Here is a 21,759-nt window from a genome sequence, read left to right as displayed (position 1 = left end):
GGGTTTCTTCCCCAGCAGGGGTAAACTTTGGTCTTTCAAATTTCAGCAGTGCTGTGCAAGTCCAAAATTCAGCTCTCCCCCCCCCCCACCTTGTTCTGTTCAATTTACAATGCCACCATTGTGACGCCCTGCAATGTCTTCCCAGTGCAGCGGAAATAGTTGTGCTACCCTAAATCCATCTCTGCTCCCCAATGGCCCTCTGCCCACTTTTCCAGACTGAGGGAACCCCCCCCCCCAATTCATGTACTTTTCCAGGCTGGAATTGATGACTAAGATAAGATCAGGTGTCCTGGACAGAGGCAGAGTTTAAAAAATGCTTGGTTCCTATACGTATAATTTCTTATAAGTACACAGTTTCATAATTCTGTCTACACAGATTCTAGCTGTCTAGGAGAGCAACCTCTCCATATGAATTCCCCCCCCCCATTAGTTCTGGGAGCAGAGCAGGTGAGAATGTCCACAGCAAGAGGCCTGGGTTGTTCCTGCCATACAGCTCTTTCCTAAGACAGGTGATAATTTGCATTAGTGGAGATCCGAATAGCTATCATGTGGCCCTGTCACCATCCTCCTTCAAAAAGAAACACATCTGGTCATGCACCAGCTCCATATCGCAAATCTTGATGGAGAACTGATCAGATTGTGGGCAGGAAGAAGATGTGCAAATGGTGTTGTCCGGGAAAATACACAGACCTAAATCAGTTGTACAGATTCTTAAAAAAAGGAATGTAGCCAAATTAAAATGCAGCATCCGTCATTGGAACAAGTGAATGATACAGGGAGAGATGATCTACCCAGTGAACCAAACATTTCAATATTCAGTAGATTACTTACTGATTTAATAAGACGCTACCAGTATACCACAATGGTGTGTTTTTTTATTTGGCTCCCATGTAACGATACACACTGAGAGTAATTAAGTAATCAGGCGTAACATGCAATTTTGTCAATAGTGATGTTTATTCATATTCTCCTTCATTTCAGCAGCTATAGGCCATAAAATCTAAACAACGTTTAATTATGCTCTTCACTTGCAGTAGTAGCTTCTTCTGCTGATGCTACTGATTTTGTGTATGATTAACAGGTTTTTTAAAAAATTAAAAAACAGAGAAAGCAAAGGGTTGTATCAATGGAGTAATTGTACCCCTTGAATGGAACTCCCCGTCTCTCCTCTTGCCACACTCCATCCAAATCTGCTCTGGAGGGTTGTGGGGAAACCCAGGTCAGATTAGGAGGAGGAGCAGGAATGTGTAAGGGGAGGGAGGGAAAGCTTTGTTGCCCAAGTCGAAGTCATTCTACAAGCACAATTCCTTTGTTCAATACAACACAAAGGACTGACTTTCTCATGTTTCCTACCTACATAGCTCAAATGATAAGCTCCAGCTTCCCAATTAGGATTTCTAACCAAGTATAATAAATGTGTTTTTAACAAGCCAACAGACACTTATTTGTGTCTTTCATTCAAAAGCAGTCTCTGTCAAATATGTACCAAAGTTATCGTGATCTCCTTATAGCTTGATAAAAAACTGAGTTGAATCAATTCCTGCGGCTGTAATCAACTGAGATCAAGCTGTGTACAGTGGTACCTCGGGTTAAGAACTTAATTCGTTCTGGAAGTCCGTTCTTAACCTGAAACTGTTCTTAACCTGCAGTACCACTTTAGCTAATGCGGCCTCCCGCTGCCACTTCACAATTTCTGTTCTCATCCTGAAGCCAAATTCTTAACCCGAGGTTCTATTTCTGGGTTAGCGGAGTCTGTAACCTGAAGCGTCTGTAATCTGAGGTACCACTGTATTTTACTTCCAGTTTCCCCAGATGTTAAAGCTGGTGGCTGCCATCTCCTGCCCCCCATTTCTTCTGGAACAAGACTGCATTGTGACATAGCATCATTCCAAGGGCTTTTTTATTGTAAATGGAAGAAGGAGAGAGAAGTGCCACTGCTATAGCCCCCCACCCTCCATTCACCTCCCCACTAAAATGCTTATCCTTATATTTCATCAACTTAAAAGGGAACATTTCAGTTCAGCCCTACTAACTAACTAATGTACTGCTATTTTGTGCATTTTCAGAGTTCCCATCTGATATGGATCTGCCTGCCTGATTGGCAGTGGTAAGCTGGGACTAGAAATCAATAAAAATGATGATCCGCTGTCCCTTTTCTGATCCCCTTTTCTTTCCACACTCAACATATGATGGAATAAAACAGCCACACAATCTTCAAGCCAGATGCATGAAAATAATAAAAAAATATAAATTATATATTATATATATATAAATTATAAATTATATATATATAAATTATATATATATATCCCGCCGCTGCCCCCCCCCCCCGCCAAAGCTCAGAGCGGCTAACAACAAGTAAAAATAGCACAGTGTACACAAAACCACACAGTCAATTAAAATACATTTTTAAATCAATTCAGAATCAAATTAATGGCAACCATTGGGCTACAGTTCTATGAGGATTACAGAAGGAGAGAGAGGGTCAGACTGTGCCTTGGCCAAAGGCTTGGTGGAACAGCTCCATCTTGCAGGCCCTGCGGAAAGATGTCAAGTCCCGCAGGGCCCCAGTCTCTTGTGACAGCCTAACCTCCTTGTGTCCCGGGATCTCCAAGATGTTTTTATTTGACCATAAGGTCCTCCATGGGACATACCAGGAGAGGCGGTCCTGTAGGTACGAGGATCCTAGGCCATATAGGGTTTTAAAGGTTAAAACCAGCACTTTAAACCTGATCCTGTACTCCAATGGGAGTCAGTGCAGCTGGTATAGCACCAGGTGAATGTGATCCCGCGGCAGACCCCAAAGGAGCTTTGTCATGGCATTCTGCACCTGCTGGAGTTTCTGGGTGAGTCTCAAGGGCAGCCCCACGTAGAGTGAGTAACAATAATCAAGCCTGGAGGTGACTGTCATGTGGATCACAGTGGCTAGGTCAGGGCGAGAGAGATAAGGAGCCAACTGCTTAGCTTGGCAGAGATGAAAAAAAATGCCACCTTTGTTATGGCTGCATAGAAAGGGAGGCATCAAAGATTACACCCAAGCTCTTAACGGACGGCACTGGCACTAATTGCGCCCCCGCAAGAGATGGGAGTTGGCCCCCCAATCCCATATTGTCCCAACCCAGCCAAAGGACCTCTGTCTTCAAAGGATTTAACTTCAACCGGCTCCCACGTAACCATCCAGCCACAGCTTCCAAACATCTGATCGGTGTATCTGGGGCCAAGTCAGGATGGCCGTCCATCAACAGATAGAGTTGGGTGTCATCAGCATACTAATGGCAGCCCAAACCAAACCTCCAGACAAGCTGGGCGAGGGGGCACCTAAAGATTTTGAAAAGCATCAGGGAGAGAATCGCACCCTGCGGCACTCCACACACCAAGGAGCGGCGCAACAACAGTTCCCCCCCCCCAAGCGCCACCCTCTATCCCCAACCAGAGAGAAACGAGTGCAGCTATTGAAAGACTTTGCACTGGATCTCCACAACGGCGAGGCAGTGGTCCAGAAGTTTGTGCCATGTTGACAGGTCTAAAAGAATCAGCAGCCCCATCCTGCCTTGATCCAGCAGCCTGCGGAGATCATCTGTTAGGGCAACCAGGGCCATCTCGGTCCCATGATAGGAGGGGCTCCTAATGGACAGATCATAATCTGGGTTGCTATTGGAAAGTTAAGCTTGCCATTTAATTATCATATGAGGCTATGCAGCAGGCAGGCAGGCACAGCACGCAAAGGATATGCACAGCATGGACGGACAGCCTGCTCCTCAGCAACCGGCAAGCACAGGGCAACATACTTTATTTTTCCCTTCCTTCTAGACTGTTGGCGTCTGTATGTCTCAAAAGAGAACGGGGTATGCCCCCCCCCGGGGGGTGAAGTCCTCTTTTTTCCTTTTTTCCTTTTTTGTTTTGTTTTTGATACACCAAAAAAGAAAAAGAAAAAACAAGACAAGAAATACAAACCCAACCATGATATGGACAATATTAATTACAAATCAATAAAACAAAAAATGGTCCTTGGACTATAGATCCGACCTCCCATCCATTCCTTATTTCAAATACAGTGGTACCTCAGGTTAAGTACTTAATTCGTTCCGAAGGTGCGTTCTTAACCTGAAACTGTTCTTAACCTGAAGCACCACTTTAGCTAATGGGGTCTCCTGCTGCTGCCAAGCCACCGGAGCACGATTTCTGTTCTCATCCTGAAGCAAAGTTCTTAACCTGAAGCACTATTTCTGGGTTAGCGGAGTCTGTAACCTGAAGCGTATGTAACCTGAGGTACCACTGTATCTATTATTTGGTGCCAGTACACTTTTTTCTTTAATTAACTAATTAACTAATTATTGATTTATCTAAGGTTTCAGATCTTTCTTAAATCTATTACTAAAGTTATTCAAACGCTGTGACAGAGTTTAAACTACTGTAATTGTTTTTCAAATAAACTTTAAAGACTTCCCATTTTGAGATGAATTCCTGTTTTGGTTTGTTCTTTATTTTTTTCTGACAAACTATGTAACACCGAAAATCTGTTAACTTTTGTTTTTGTTTTTCCCCCACATTATTTTTCATTTACTTGTTTCTCGGACCTCCTCATACCTCCCCTTTTTTGTATTCCAATTTGGGTTATTAGCTCAGCAGTTTCTTTCCCTCTTTATACTACCCAAATCTTTATTCTTAAATTATTACAATCTTGAATTTTTACTTATATAAACCCATTTTTTCATATTCTTTTAACCCATCACAGCTAGAAACCACTTAATTCCGAAAATCTGTTAACTTTTGGATCCAATCATGAATAGAAGGGATTTCATCACTCTTCCACTTTGTAGTGATAAGAATTCTTGCTGCCACTGTGGCATATAAAAATATACTCTTCATTTTTTGTGGGATATCCAAATCTGTGATCCCCAGGAGGTAAGCTTCTGTGGCATGGTTATTGAATACCCAAAGTCCTGGGACCACTTAACGATGGCCTCAGTGACCTCTTCCTCCTTGACTTCCCAGTCAAGGAGGAGTTGGTGTGCTTTGGAGAGGGTTTTTCTTTTAGAGTTTACTATCTTGGATTTGAATCGAGAGATTTCTGTTACGAAACTCTTTTGTTTGTCAGATTTAAATTTTTCATATACCTGATGTTATTGGAACCAATCTGAGACGTATTCTCTCGATTCCTCAAACCTTTAAAATTAATTGGTTATCTTCTTCCTTTAAAAGAGTTTTATATATTGGCCAGATTTACTGAGTATTTTTCCTTTTCACCACGGAAGCTTCAATTGGGGAGGTCCACCACAGAACTTTGGGCTCCAACAGTTCTTTGTATTTCTTCCAGACTGCGAAAAGTGACTTTCTAATTATGTGGTTTGTGAAGTTATTATGGATTTGGGCTTTTCCGTATATAAGGTAAGCATGCCATCCCCATCGATTGTCGAAGCCCTCCAAATCCAGGAGATCCAGGTCCTGCAGTTTACACCAGTCCTTCAACCATGAGAGGCCTCCTCTGTCCTTTATATCTATTAAGATCAAATATTTAATTCTGGGTCTCTTCCCTTCCCATATAAATTTTGAAATCTCTCTTTGCCATACCTTGAGGCAGCCTGCACAGGGGTGAAGTCCTTTAAATGCAGAATATAATACTCACTGTATCCCACAGAAAAGTCAAGTCATGTCCAAACTTCAAGGAACATGTAACAGGGTTCTCTTTATACAGCAGTCTGAGTTGGGGGTTTGAATAAGACATACAGTAGCTTTCTACCAACCTCTAGAGAACTCTAGAAGCATATCAGCATAAGCAGCTGTCAATCAGAGGGAAGAATTCTCACTACTCCTTCTAACAATTCTCATTGCTACAGAAGTTGGTTTTATATCAGACTACGAACTGTTAAAAGGCTCTGAAGTGATCCAAGACAGGCTGATATGTCTGATGACTGATAACAATACATTTCAAGGCCAAAATTCAAGATTTGAAGGAATTCTGGCCAGGTGCAACATTCCTAGCATTCTACCTCAGACTTTTTTATATTCTAATTCAGTATTCATATATTATGTTGTTATGCAAAAGAAAACCATCCATAACTGATGGATAGTTACGCAGTTCTCACTCAGTTAATTGCAACGTTTCACTATTATTCTACACCTACCTACCTATTAGGTTTTCCCCACAAAACTGCTTTATTAATCAAGCAGTAATTTGTATCATTCCTCATTCTCAGAGCAAAAAAGAGACTGTATAAGGCTTGTACTGGCCTTTGAAAATAAAAGCTATTTTAAAAGGGAATATACTGAGAGCAAAATCATTCAAATTACTCAGAATGGAAGCCATGCATTTGAATTGTTCCGCTGTCAGAGAAACCACCATACACATTCATTTCACGTGCCTTGTTTTGTTTCACAACAGGCATCATACTTATAAATAGAAAGCTGAATTTTCATTTTTGATAAGTAGGTAAAGCTTATTGTGTTTTACTGTAAAACTGCGGTTGGCAATGGGCATTTACAAGATAAATGAACTTAAGTATATTTATAATATACATTAGGTAGGACTAGGTCATCCTATCTTCCTTTGTTCTTAACTGACCTGTTGAAAAATCCTGTCAAATGACAGGCCCACTTTTCAGTTTTGTGACCTCAAGCGAACAGAACTAAACCTCTCAAGTATTAAAAGGGTCTCTGATGGGGAAGACATATAATCTTTGGCTTCTGAAACTCATGAACATAGGAGCCAACTTCTAGGGGCTGAGGTCCCTTTGTCACCACCCCGATAAAATATTTGAGAGGACTCCCCCAAAGTTGATGGGCACTGCTGTTCAAACGGTGTGTGTGTGCTGTGTTATGTGGTGTGGGGCTTACTTGCCCCCCAATATTTTATTCAAGTATGCACCCCTGCTCATGAATCATGCTCTGTCACTACTAGTACTTCCTGTATGTCTCAGCATGTGCAATGACCTCAGACTTTCCACTCCCAGTTTATATTAAGAGTGCAGTCATACCTCGGGATAAATGTGCTTCAAGTTAAGTATTTTCGGGTTGCACTCCACAGCGACCCGGAAGTAATGGAGCGCGTTACTTCCGGGTTTTGCCGTGCGCACATGCACAGACGGTCAAAATGACGTCACACGCATGCGTGGAAGCGGCAAAACACGTGGTTTGCATTCACTTCAGGATGCAAACAGGGCTCCAGAACGGATCCCGTCCGCATCCCAAGGTACCACTGTACTGTGATGTTTGCGCTTACACATAAAAATTAATGGAACAAACAAAGAAGTTTCATTTGCATGAAACCCTGAACCAGCCCACAAACTTTACAAAAAGAAGATACAAAATCCATAGCAACAAACAACCAAATTATCCCACCAGCTGCATTCTGTCTCACATATGCGCAAGTCATTAAGTAAATATGCTAATATTGAAATATGTTAATAACTTTTTGGGTGAGCGCATCAAGGCTTAGCTCCAAGAGAACAGTAATAATCTGAGAAATTAATCTGGTTAGAAAATTATGATCCAACCGTGATACAATAAGGTGTGCATTAATCAGATACTAGTTCATGTAAAACTGAGATCACGATAAGGTAAATTGCACTCAGGTTTAAAAGTTTTAACTATTTGGCTTCTGGCACTGAACAATTGCAAAATCAGCACAAAATGAACAATGATATGTATTTTAATTGAATTGGAATAAATTGTTTGTTATTTTAACACGGCAGCATTATCCCATAATTGAGGGTGCACTACATTTTCCCGACTTCAGAATACAAAAACAAAAAAGGAAATTTGAAAAGAGAAGAGTAAGCCATATTTCCTTCCTTTTTTGAAAGAACTTTTAATTTCAATCACAGCATGAGATAGGATAATGAGTGCACAAAACCAGCTAGGAGTCTAAAAGGTCTATTACAAATCCAATCGTTGTGGATTGCACGGTGAAAGCTTAGAGTCAAGACAATCATATATCTGATGCAAGTGTGTTATTGATGAGTGAAAGGCGTCATGCTGACTAAACTTCACTTTCCATCACATCCTATAGCTTTCAAACACATTCAACATAATTCACTCTCTGGAGTGTGAGATAAAGAAAAAGAAGATGATTTGTCATGTTTTCCTTCCTCAGGCAAAACAAGAGAAAGAAAACATGTACCTACAGAAGCGCTGTCAGTTGGATGTTGAATATATCCTTATCAATTCAATCCCATAACGTCTTTTAAATAAAATAATAATAATAATAATAATAATAATAATAATAATAATTTTGGATGGGTTCAAACACCAAGCGCTAGTTCCTCATTTTACTCCATAGGTAACACTGCAGGTTCAAAGTTCACATATTGTACAGTTCGCACTAACTTCAGTTTCTATAAGTACACCTGTACTGGGAGAAGGTTTCTAGTTTAGGTTTCTCCCTAACCTGCTAACCTGTCATCTTCATGGATATATACAAATTTTGGAGGAGCATTTGAACATGAGATCAATCACATTCAGTCTGAAAAGATGCAGACCACCAAGAGCTGTGTCATGCATTCCTAGTGACTATGCAGTTCCACTCACCCAGAAAACTTCAAACTCAAGAACAAACCTTGATTACAATGCATGGAGTGGTGCTAACCCTAACTCAGGTTCAGATGTAACATTAAGTCAAACCATAGCTTAGTTCTGAAGAGCACAGCAGCTGCAGGACCTGGGAATGAGCACACCAGCCATAATCTCCAGTTCAGAAACCAGCACACCTGCTCATTCATTCGAAATCATGGTTTGGTTTTGTGTTACATATGAGCTGGATAATTGTCAAAACAGTCTCCAATTGTGCAGATCCTGAAACAAGGCACGTTTCCCACCGTAGCACCACATAAAACTGGTGTATAGTGACATTTGAGACAGGCAGAAACATGCCTCTCATAAAGGCCATCTGTGTCAAAACCTTCAAGATCTGCACCCAGCTGGACTAAAAGCATGGGCACTCCAGTCCTGGTCCTTACCATCATCACACCCTCCATCACCATATGATTACCTTAACTAGAGAAGTCTATTAATCAGGAAATGAGCATTCTCCCCTGGGGTTCTGACGCTATAAACATTCCAGATAAGGAAGCCTCAAGTAAAATCAGACACAATTAAATTCAGGTTAGTTAAAATAATAGAAACTTACAGCATTTTAATATTGAAATTAATATATACACCTGAACAGTCCGATCACAACAATAAAATTCTATGCTTATGTAACATGTTTTAATCTGATTATGTTTGATTATGAATGATTTTGTTAAGTGGATAAAAAAGGTAAAGGACCCCTGACAGTTAAGTCCAGTTGCGAACGACTCTGGGGTTGCGGCGCTCATCTCACTTTACTGGCCAAGGGAATCGATATTTGTCTGCAGACAGTTTTTCCAGGTCATGTGGCAAGCATGACTAAGCCACTTCTGGCAAAACCAAAGTAGCGCACGGAAACGCCATTTATCCTCCCACCAGAGTGGTACCTATTTATCTGCTTGCACTTTGACGTTCTTTCGAATTGCTAGGTTGCCAGGGGCTGGGACCGAACAACAAGAGCTCACCCCATTGTGGGGATTCAAACCACCGACCTTCCGATCGGCAAGCCCAGGCTCAGTGGTTTAGACTACAGCACCACCCACGTCCCTGTGCTAAGTGGATGCAAGTGCATAAATCCTTTTTTGCACATCTTACTCAATGAGTATGGTTACACAACTTGGAGTTTAAGAAGTACAAGGAGAGAGGATTATTATACCTGTGAAAAAGCAAGAGGGTTGTTCCAAATCATGATGTAAAACAAATAAAGCAAGCCATGTGTGTAACTGAAATAAAGGACTTCAAAAAATTAAAGAAGATCAGGAGGAATCAAGTTTCTAGAAGAAACTCTCCCTCTTTCCCCCCAAAAAGGAAAGAAAGTGGTTATGGAAACATCTCTCTTTGAAAAGTTGGTTTTGAAATGGAAATTATTTTTTTAAAATCCAAGATCCATCTTAGGTTATTAGAAAAATACAATTCAATTCAAACATAGCATCTTTCCCAATGCAACTTCTGCTGCAGCGCACGGCTATGCCATCTTTTTATCAACTCTCCTGCCAACACCACATTCTACCCAGGCATGATTGACAGAACAAGTAATACTTCTCTTAATTCTAAATTAGCCAGATAGAATATTTTAAATTTCTTAAGCCTCTCAAAGAAATAGAAGTATAGCTCTCAAAAAGGGGGGGGGACCCCTGCTAAGTTCTGCACTCCCCAAACACAAGAAACTCCTGCCTGACCAAACACAGTGGAAACTGCCCTCTCTGTAATGAAAGGGCCTTTTACATAAAATGCTGAAAATTGCATTTTTCTCCTGCTTTTGAAACTGGATTGTCAATTTATAATTGAGGCCTCCACGCAGGTGAAAATGAACTGGGCAAAAAGCAGCTGCATTGTTACCTGCATTGAAGCTCCTTCCACTCTTGCTATGCAAGCCACTCTGTCAAGGAAAGTCACCGTCACAGGAACAGCAACAAAGAAGCCTTTCAAAAAGGCTTTGATGTACTTTCGCCCAATGCCTAGGGTCTGTGCCATAATCTAAAAGATGGAAGAAAAGTAGAGCCACTGTAAAAGCAAGAATTTGGAACAAAGTCATTTCAATAGCATTTAAGCAAAACATTAGTTGTAATGAAATACAATTTGTCAACAAAAAGCAAACAGGGATTGCCATTGTTGTTGTTTCGTCCCAGAATCCTAGGCATAGCCCAGACTGTAATCTCCAATATTTTGGGCCACAAGAGATCATATGGCTTCAACATTCACCGTAAACTTTGTATGGGAGGGGTGTTCCCTTATCCTCTCACTTCCTGCTTTGCGTAACAATTAACCTGATGAAGGCTTCTGGAGAGCTTAATTACCTATTCCCAATTATTCTCTGTCCAGGCAGATGTCTACCATCTTCATGTGGTATGCTGGCTGAGACCCTACCTGCCCGTGCACTATCTCACCAGAGTTGTACATGCTCTGGTAATCACCTGCTTGGAACACTGTGTGGAGCTACTATGAAGGTGACTCAAAAACTACAACTAATCCAGAATGCGGCAGCTAAACTGGTGACAGGGAGCAGCCACCGAGACCATGTAACACCAGTCCTGAAAGACTTACACTGGCTCCCAGTACATTTCCAAGCACAATTCAAAGTGCTGGGGCTCACCTTTAAAGCCCTAAACGGCCTCAGCTCTGTATACCTGAAGGAGCATCTCCACCCCCATCGTTCAGCCCAGACACTGAGGTCCAACGCTGAGGGCCTTCTGGTGGTTTCCTTGCTGCGAGAAGCCAAGTCACAGGGAACCAGGCAGAGGGCCTTCTTGGCAGTGGCGCCCTCCCTCTGGAATGCCCTCCCATCAGATGTCAAGCAGATAAAGAACTACACAACTTTTAGTAGACATCTGAAGGCGCCCCTGTATCTGGAAGCTTTTAATGTTTGGCGTTTTATTATGTTTTTATATGTGTTTTTGTTGTTGTTAGCTAGATCCAAATAAAGGTATGGCCCATATGTGGACTTGAGAGTTTCCCCCCCCCCCTGGCTGCCTGTTTTTCATATACTCTTAAAACAGGAACAGTCAACACGGTGCTCTCCAGATATTGCTGAATTATCAGCAACAGCTCATCAGTCTTAGCCAGCGTAGCCAATAGGCAAAGGTGATGAGAGTTGTTGTCCTTCCTTTCTCATTCTTCTCAGGAAAAGGCATCAAACAGTGCTTCCCCCCATCGCCAGCCCCACAGGATCAGGGTACAGCGGGAAGGCGACCCGGCTTTGAGGCTGGCGGTGGGGGAAAGCAGCTTTTCCCCAAGGAGGGAGAAGGGACTGACTGGCCGAGTCAGTCCCTTCTCCCTCCTGTGGGCTTTTGCGGGAGAATTCCCCCACCTCCCGCAGAAGCCATGCGCTCTTTAAAGGGTGTGCAGCTTTTGCTGGCTTTTCTTGGAGTTGGGGGAATTCCCCCACCTCGTAGAAAAGCCCGCAGGAGCCGCACAGCCTTTAAAGATTGTGCTGCTCTTGGGGGGCTTTTCCCCAAGGAGGGAGAAGGGACTGAATGGCCATTTCAGTCCCTTCTCCCTCCTGGTCGAAAAGCCCGCAGGAGTCGCGCGTGGCTCCTGTGGGCTTTTGCGGGAGGTGGGGTAATTCCGCCACCTCCCGCAAAAGCAGGAAGACGGTCTTGGAGTAGCGTACAGGCTGCGTGCAGCCTGTCCGCTGCTCCCAGAGCTGCGGGGGGGGGGGGAGAGAGAATCATATTTTTTCCTTGATTCCCCCCCCCCCGAAAACTAGGTGCGTCCTATGGGCCGGTGCACCCTATAGGGCGAATAATACGGTAATTTGAAAGTATGTGATAGGTTTTAGGAGTTTTTAGGATGTTTTTTTAGAACGTTGTTTTTCACCTTTTACAAAATTATATTGCTTTAGTATTGACATGTTTGCTGCCCATGGCTCCTTTGGAGAAAGATGTGAGATATAAATGTAAATATCTAATAATAGGTAAACAAACTACTGCCCAATGAAAACCCAACAGCTTAGTCTTATCTTTGGCAATCAGCACTTGATTACATGGAATCATCAAACTGTAGAGTGGGAAGGGACCCTGAGGATCATATAGTATAACCCTCTGCAATGAAAGAACATGCAGATGCCCCCTACGTGGATCAAACCTGCAGCCTTGGTGTTATCAGCACCATACTCTAACCAACTGAGCTATCCAGGCTCTAGGTTGGATGTGTGAAACTGCCCAGGAAGACTCAGAAATGTGGTCTGCAGAAGTTGGGGATACAGCATTTGCAACGCAAGTAAAACAATACTATTTTGCAGTGTGAGAATGCTTGCCTGCAGGTAAGAAGTAAGCACATCAGTCATAGTTGTACATCTTTAAACCAAGATTCAATCCCATCCAACCAAGAAAAGGAAAATACACACTGAGCATGCACTATGATAATGTGCATCTGCTTCTACCAATCCACCCCACCCACTGCAAATACTACACCATCATCAGGTCTCTGCCACTGGTCCCCCTATACTGTGGAAATAAAAAATACACAACTGTGAACGGATGAAGCAGCCATTTACCCAGATAAAATTACTACACAATTGTCTAATAGCAGATACTTTCAGATGAATTATTAGCTGTATGTTTTGTAATCTCTGTTGTTCTGCAATGGAAAAGAATATTTGCTGTGCAAACAGACAAATATGCTGCTTAATATGCAAAATTGAACAGAAGAAAATGCTTCCAAAGCACTAGATCGTTGAGTAGAGCCAGGGTTTTTTTAAAAAGCAAAAACACTGAACCTAACAAGATGGAAACAAGGAAATGCTGTGTTTAACATCACCACTCAAATACAGGTAACAAAACTGAATCCAGGTATGAAAAACTGAAATATTAGCATACTGAAATACTTGGAAGCATTCAAATATCAGGCGCCTTCTTTGATCTTTTTTTTATTTCAAACCTTCACTTCTCGAAGTTATTGAAAGAGAAATTATGCAACTCCAGAGCCCCGCAAGCCATTTTAGACTTTATGTCAACAGGGATCCAACCTAAATGATGTGTCAATGACCAAAGCCAGGTGTTCATTCCTTAGAATAGTCATTCTTGGTGGGAGGGGGAGTTGCGATTGGGAACAATTTTCTGCAGCAACCTATACTCTTAGACTGATATCCACCCTGTTGCCTTAAAAAAAGTCATACTATGCAAAGATCCTACAGCAAGAAAAGCTAGAAACAGAAAACAACAAAAGGTCTATGCCCTTTTACTTGTAAGTAGCATTAGGGCTCACACATTTGTATTTGCCTTAGATATAAACAATAAAATTGCACTGCCCTGTAGTTTACAGCAGCAACAACAAAAAGGGTGGGGAATGAGAATGGCAAATTGCCCGCCTAGCAAAGATCAAAAGAACCAGCAAATAACAGGTCAAAATCCAAGGAAGCCCATACTGTGCAGCTTAGAGATTACAGCAGATGGAGCACAGCGCTATCTGGACTGAAGTGTTAGCGTACAAAAAGTCCAGGGACTATAATGGGTCTCCAGCAGGTACTACAACATATGGAGCAGAGATGCTATTTAGATTGCTCTCTACATTTAAATGTTTATTTTTATTTCCTACACTCGTTTGCACATTAGAAGACACAGTTTGTCAAGCTGCCTGCCAAAACTCATCAAGTAATACACCCAAAGCCTCAACTCACAAATTTGCAAGTCTAAGCACTTAAAAATTACCCACTGATGTATTACAAGATAAACAGCAGTAAAATCACAGCAACCTTCCTCAAAGCAAATTGGGGTGCGGTGGGGAGATGACCCATGATAGGCTTTTCATAAGGAGAGGCAAGAGGCATGGAATGGCAATGGCACGCAGCAGCTTATTTAAAACAACTTGATTTGTTCCTTTTGCCATTTAAGTGCATTCAGTTCAGCAGTTTGCAACCATGTTTCTATTATCTTATCACTGGAAATGGGTTAAGTGTCCCAATTGCTTTGTAAAATTGTCAGAAAGAGCACGTTCTACTGAGTCACCAGCTGGACATGTTTCCTAGTTTAAGATCATCCAGATTTGTCCCGTCAATTCAGCTTCAGGGAGAATTTGCAAAAATAGCATAAAGCGTACAGTTCAAGAAATTATGTCAAATTGCTAATAAACTCTTTAGGCAATGTCAGTGTGTTGGGCAGGAGGGAATTCTACCAATACCATTCATTGTGCATTAACACAACTAATTATTGAATTATGTTTATCAGCTGGATGTTGTAGCTTTCCCCAGCATTGTGGCATACATGCAAGGTTCTTTAATAAACAGAAGGAAACACATGATTCTATTATTTATTGGATACTCATATACTGAACATGACAGTGAAGGCATTTGTTTCTAAGGAAACCCTTTTACAAATCCAGATGTAGAAAGGCATGTCTCCAAATTAAGGCTCAGTGGCCACAATCCACCGTCAAGTTCCTTAAACTATTGTCCTGGTCCACACATATTCCAAACGATAGTTAAGTTAGTTAAGTTTGAACTTGCTAAGTGTGCAGCTACTCAAATGTTAAACTTGTTTGGAATATGGGTAAAGTCCATTTTATTCCTGCTATCATAATGGTGCTGATTTAAGTGAAATTAAAATGAGTAAATGCACATACTCAAAGTATTAATATTATTCAGGGTTGGCAGACTGTTTTTTGTTTGCACCAACGTTATCAGATATGCAGAAGCTGTTGTTAACCATGGAATGCCAGTGGGGCTGGAAAAAATGTCGCTTGTGTGCTTCACAGCTGAAGTAGTACATATAGCTGTCTAAAGCCCTTGCCACTGTAAGGCTATTAAGTCCAGGGTCTTAAATTACCCAGCTACACCACTGGGTCCCTGGCCTATATAAGGTTCTTTGTCAAGCAGGACTTCACATTTATGGGTTTCCCCTCCTTTTGGTCTTGTTAGAAATCTCAGCTCTAACTATCAGCATTACAAAGTGACATCCAATGGCTCACTACAAAGTCCTAGTAGATGGACTGTTCTGTCACTCAGTTTAATTTTATTGTGTGAGCCTTTTTTTGTAACAGCATGAGGAAAATTGGTTTTTTCTGTGTTTCTGATTTTATTACTATTCCTTTTCTTCGAGGCGCATGTGTTTGAGTCTTTGGTACAGTGCTTTGAAGTGCACAAAATGCCCTCAGTGTTCTCAGCGTAACCTCAAAGCATCCTAGCCTGATCCTTCGGCACATTATTACAACTTGAATTAAATCCGCAGGACAGTGAAAACCTATTTGAGGAATCCTTTGGTGTTGCACCGATATGGCACATATTAATTCTAGAACTATAGTGTAGAGAACTTCTATAAAGAACCACCCCATTAAAACCAGCAATAAAAGAATTCAGAGAGTCATCCATAATAGGATTGAATTATGTTTACATTTCCCAAATCTCCGGATCTTAGTAATTTTTCTCTCCAAAAACTTAGGCTTACCCTCTGGAGTCAAAAAGTATAGTGAGTTACTGACCTCCACATTCTGTAAAATCAAGTTCATCTTGCTTTAATAAGTATTATTCTGCAGTATGATTAAATATTTTGCAGAGATAATTTAAAGCATGAAGTCTGTCTCAATTGTAAGAAGTAGCTATATGTAGATTTTTGTTTGATAAAATGGTGGCATCGCTTCCAAGAGCTTGCAAGCAATAATATGGTACCCTTCATTTAGCTTCACAGTATCCCAAATTTAAAATGATTTCTCCTAATAATGTATTAAATAAATACAATGATACCTCGGGTTAAGAATTTAATTCGTTCTGGAGATCTGTTCGTAACCTGAAACTGTTCTTAACCTGAAGCACCACTTTAGCTAATGGGGCCTCTTGCTGCGTTAGCGGAGTCTGTAACCTGAAGCGTCTGTAACCCGAGGTATCACTGTATTGTGCTCAACTATTCCTTATGCAGCCTGCTGAAACTAGTGTTTCTTAATAAATTCCTGCTGAACTGGATACTTTTGTGAGATATGCTACATTTTGCTTTTAAACACACAGACACACAATGTAAATATCATAAATAAAACAAACACATCTATAGCCCAAAGTAAAGGAAAAGTAAACAATGCAATATATGCTGTGTGTGGATAATTTACCTTTTCACTATAAAATATAAATATTTTTACAAATAGGGCTCCAAATCTAAACACCATCACTAGAATAACGGTTGCAGAAAATAAGTTCATCTTGAAGAAATGCCACAACTCTTTGACCATGATGGAACTTAAGACTATCTAGCTGCTGAAATTGTGGCAATTGGGTAAATTTACATATAGAAGATGAACTCGAAGTGTTGCTTAGATCTGTTATCTGTTACCTTTTCAATACTACAATTAATGAAGGGTTGTCAAAGAGTAGGGGATAAAGTGGGTTTACTGTCCTTTTAATGCATACTTATGGTATGTGGTGATTTTAATCAAAGGTAATGACTATGAGCCAAGAAGTGGCAAATATTTTATATTAAGTAACATTGAATGCAAGTGTGTAATCTTGCCTACTTAAATAGTAACAGTGTTTCCTCTTGTTGTTTTGCTTTACTTGGCCTTGCTCTGGTGGCTTTTACAACAGCCTCCATAGGAAAGTTAAACTGGCAAAGCTTTTTCTTATATGGGAAAGGATTCACAAGCAGGGATGCTGGTTCAAGCCCCACGTTGGGCAAAAAGATCCCGTCATTGCAGGGGGTTGGACTAGATGATCCTTGTTGTCCCTTCCAACTCTACAATTCTATGATTTTATTATCCCCATTTCTTGCACCAGTCAGGTGGGTTAACCTAAGTAACAGCACAAGTGGGATGTTGTGATGCAGGTTATTTGGTTCTATGCCAACACCAATTTTCAATATTAAACAATTACACTTGGGTTAGCTTCAGAAAGTCATACATGTGAACCTCAAAAGTTCCTGAAGAATATGGTTTTATTCATAAAAGCTCTCCACTCCACACATCTTCAGTTTATGTCTCTATATCACGGGTAGGCAAACTAAGGCCAGGGGCCGAATTCAGTCCAATCGCCTTCTAAATCCGGCCCAGGAATCAACGTGTTTTTACATGAGTAGAATGTGTGCTTTTATTTAACATGCATCTCTGGGTTATTTGTGGTGAATAGGAATTCGTTCACTCCCCACCCCGAAATATAGTCCAGCCCCCCACAAGGTCTGTGGGATAGTGGACTGGCCCCCTGCTGAAAAAGTTTGCTGACCCCCTGCTCTATATAACTCCTCTTTAAGTGGAAATGATTCCTCCCTGGTCCTTACTGTCATTTGAGCAGCAAAGACAAATGAACTCATACAGGCGACCAAGAAGAAGCGTTGCTGGATTGGGTGTTTCCTAAGTAAGTGATATAAATCCACATATAGGTGGAATACCTGATGGGGGGGGTGCACTGACTAAGGACTTTCATCCCACTAAGCCAGCTGCAGAACAGAAGCCCCTTCCTAGAATGAGAAGCTCCTTTGCGTGGAGGATTTTTAAACCGATGATCTGGAGGCAACGCAGTCAAACCTATGCATGTTCACTTCCAAGTGCACACAGGCTTATTAGGGCCATAGTGGTGAAGACCTTTTACCTCCAACACTTGACTAGGAGCATCCACCGCAGCTCCCTTCACTCCCTGATTTACCTCAGGGCAAGGGAAGGTGCTGCACCGAGGCGGTTCTTTGCAGCAGCTGCTTGCACGCCCGCCGTTCCCCCCAATACCCTTGGCAAGATGAGGACTAGCGCCTTTTCCCCCTCCTGTCAGAATGAAGGCAAGCAAGCACCACAAGCAGGTCATATTCTCCCTTCCTCGGCAACTTGGACTTTCCTCCTCACTGCGCTGACCGGAGGAAGAGCCTTTTGACCGGTCGCGTCCTCCCAGTTTCTCCCCTCTAACCGGGGAAATCTCCCCTCAGAAGCACAGCCCCACGGTCGACCTGCCCTAGAGCGGGGGCTCCAGCAGGTCTTAAGCCTGCCTCGCAGAGCTGCATTTCGCCACAACAAGGGGCTAACTAGAGCACCCTCGCAAAACGAATAATTATAAATAATCCCACCCTCAATTGGTTCTCTCTATTTCCCTTCACGGCGAAAACGCGAAACTGTTTCGCGCCCCCCCCCCCACATTTCCAAATGCCTTCGGCTGCTTGAGCCCCGCCGGCCCCCGTAGAGCTCCCCGCAACTCCAGCGCCTTCTTCCCGTTTTCCCTTCCGACACAGAAACGCCGCTCGCGACTGCGCCGCCCCGACTCACCGCTTTTCGGCGCTGACGCCACCACGCCAAGGGGGCGGAGAGAAAGAAAAAGGAGGCGAGCCGCGCGTGCGCTCTCTCGCCAGGGAAGAGAGACTTGCGAAGGAGGGGGCGGGTAGGCAAGTGGGTGTTTGAGCGCGCGCGCGCGGTCCCTCCTTCTCGCCGAACGGAGGGGAGGAGCCTCGCGAGCTGGTTTAAGAGGAGCGCGCGCTCTCTCCCTCCCGCCACTTTACCTTAGCAGCCACCTGGCAGAGCTCGGTGTGGGCTGAGGGCAGCCAATCGGGTTGCTTCGCGAGCCCTCCTGGGCGGCGAATGAGAGCGAAGCGTTGGAACGGGGGCGCGAGTGCAGGTGGCCGAATGGGCGCGAGGTTGTGTGGCCGGCCCGCGCCAGCGCCGCGTCAAAATAGGCGGGAGCTCCTGTCTCTCGTCAGCCGGAGAAGCGCTTCGTAGTTGGGGAAATGGGCGCCTGCTGTGCAGCATTAGGAAAGCCCCTAAAGGCACAGCAGGTGTTTCATCTGGTTGCTATAATTCAAAGTGCGACAATACTTTTAAGCACTCACACAAACACAACTGATTATTTACTTGGTGAAATCATTTACTTGCGTTTTATCTTGCATTTTGTTCTGCGAACCACCCTGAGGTTTTCTGATGAAGGTCGCTATACAAATTAAATTTGATAACGTTTAATAAGGCTGTGATCAAATACTCATTTTCAGAGCCATTGTGTGCACGCTGAGCCACTCCAGACAAGCGCAGGCATGGAACTCAGCCATTGTTATTTATCATTACTGTAACGTCATCTATTTGCTACCTCCACTTCACCATAAGCTCCCAGGATGGGTCACAGCATTAAATAAAACCAAAATTTAAAACAGCTTCGGCCTCGCCTAGGATTTTAGGCAACAAGAAAAAGATCTAGAGCCAAGCAGTTTGGCTGGGAACATGATGTAAAATGGTGGCAGACCTTGGCTCTCCTGACAACACTCCACCACAGCCCTGTTAGGTAGACCGATATAATTGCAGCCAGCTTACAGATGGAGAAGACCAAGGCTGAGTAGACAAGAGCTTGGCCAGTCCTAGTGGGGATTCCTGACTTATCCTTGTAGCCAGCACCTTGCACCAGCTCCTGCCTTGTCCTACAGTACTGTTAACTATTTACTGTATTTTTTGAATGCACACAATTGTTTTTTGTTTCTAGGTATGGGTCCAAACCATTCCATTGTCATGAGAACCTGTTTTACAAAAGCACACGAAGGGTTACATGCTTAGAAGGAATGCATTTATCCTGCATCCCATTAAGAGAGTTCTGAATCATTTCCCCTTATACATGTATTTTAAGGGTGTATAATTAACTGGCTACAAGTTGTTAGGCAGCTAATGAAGTGTGAACCAACCAGTGATTTATTTTCCTTTATTTACATTTTTTTTGTCCCTACAACTCACCGAAATGACAGCAGGATGTTTTTCACCCTCTGCTTACTTCACCAGATTAAGAAGTGATTTGTGAGGCCATTTTTAATTCTTCCGATCTCATTCAAACCAAGTATCCAGGGGATCATAATCAAAAGATAATAGGTGCTAAAATGCAGGACACCACTTTTGACAAATATTGCCTAAATTGAATAGCCTCTGACCATGCTGTCAGCTGAACATTTGGTACCACTTCTCAGCTTACGTTAGAAGGGGGGGAAAGAAAAATTATGTGCAGATTGCTTTTCTGTGGAACACATCTGTCACGGTGGCAATGGGGCAATGTTATTGTGTTATGCAAAACGTCACCTCGTAATCTCTCAAAATTCTGCAGTTGAGAATGGTCATGGGTGGAATGGGAAGCAAAAGTATTCTGAAGATGGAAGCTTCCCCTATGCATGTTCTCAAAGTTTTCAATCATATAGGGAGCTTGTGGAGGGCAGACTCTGCTCTTCAGACCTTTACCCCAACAAGTATTCAAGAATAGTGGGCACATAATGTCAACCGCTTGTGCTACATGCAAACCATATATTGAAAACACAATCCTAGGAACAGTAGTTTGTTAAGGGTGGTGGGAACTGTCGTTCTGTGGAGGGTGAACTATGGCTCCCAAGATTATTGCGGGGAGGTCAATGCTTCAAATTTATGGTTTCTAAACAGCTAGGGTTTTGCACTCTCAAGTGGGTCTCACTGCCCATTTAGATCCCCTCTCAAAGCCAGTTAAAAAATAAGAAATAAGCGGCTATTGTTGTGTAAAACCATGTAGACTCTTTTATTTCCAGTCTTCTATAGTTAAAGTTGTTTTTTATACTGCAAATACAGCGATCTGCTTTTCAAAAGCGGCCTGAAACATTTCATTGTGCTTCAATCTGGTTAGCCGCAGAGTAGAATTCAGTTTTTATACTGGTTATTCCAGCGTTTTAACTTAATGGAATGTGGCCCGGGAAAATTGGGTATTACAAAAAATTAAGCTTTTCCCACCCCTCTCCCACCTGGAAATGAAGAGCACCTGTTTGCCCACTGCATTAAGTCAGAGGAGCATGGGTATGATTTCAGAGATTACTGGAGGTAAAACGGGGATACAGAAGCAGGGCTAGAATTTCCAGCAGGAAAAGAGAACAGGGGAGGTGCAACGGTTTTATGAATGCAAATGTAAAAGGTTGCTTTGTTTGGAAAGAGGCAAACAGGGAAAAATTAGTAAGAGGTACATTGGGATGTATAAGCACAGTAATAAGCGTCTGGGTGAGATTCTGAAAGGACAAATGGCACCAAAGCATTTCTCAAACCATCCAGAAACAATTAAGCTGTGTAATTATAGAGCGCCAGTGTGATTAGACTCCTGCAAAATTTCCTGGATGGACATTTGTCCTAAAAGCAGGCACACCATGGGAGAGGACGATAGCAACCGTTTCTCTTCTTCTGCCTCCGCCACCATCTCTCTAAGCAGCAGAAGCATATGCAGGACCGTTATTACCGGCATTCATAAATAAAACAATTCCTTTTCAGCACAATAACACAATGCTGGTTAATCAAAACATTTCTCCGAGCAAACAGCATTGAGGGAACAAA

The 21,759-nt window shown here is 42.4% G+C and overlaps 1 protein-coding gene across 2 annotated transcripts in view; it reads right to left on the bottom strand.

Moving 5' to 3' along the window:
* The window catches only part of IMMP2L (inner mitochondrial membrane peptidase subunit 2), a 476,940-nt gene extending 458,090 nt beyond the window's left edge, over positions 1–18,850 (bottom strand). The window contains exons 1-2 of one of the 2 annotated variants that reach the window (XM_081929054.1): positions 18,724–18,850; positions 10,405–10,542 (exon numbers count right to left, since the gene is read on the bottom strand). In XM_081929054.1, coding sequence (XP_081785180.1) covers positions 10,405–10,539 — 135 coding nt within the window. In that variant the 5' untranslated portion in view covers positions 10,540–10,542; positions 18,724–18,850. The remainder of the gene's footprint in view (positions 1–10,404; positions 10,543–18,723) is intronic. The other variant, XM_081929053.1, reaches the window with a different exon arrangement.
* Positions 18,851–21,759: the final 2,909 nt, after the last annotated feature.

The sequence above is a fragment of the Podarcis melisellensis genome (assembly GCF_964234715.1).
Source record: "Podarcis melisellensis genome assembly, chromosome: 10".
Lineage (NCBI taxonomy): Eukaryota > Metazoa > Chordata > Lepidosauria > Squamata > Lacertidae > Podarcis > Podarcis melisellensis.
This window is presented reverse-complemented; position numbering and strand designations above follow the sequence as displayed.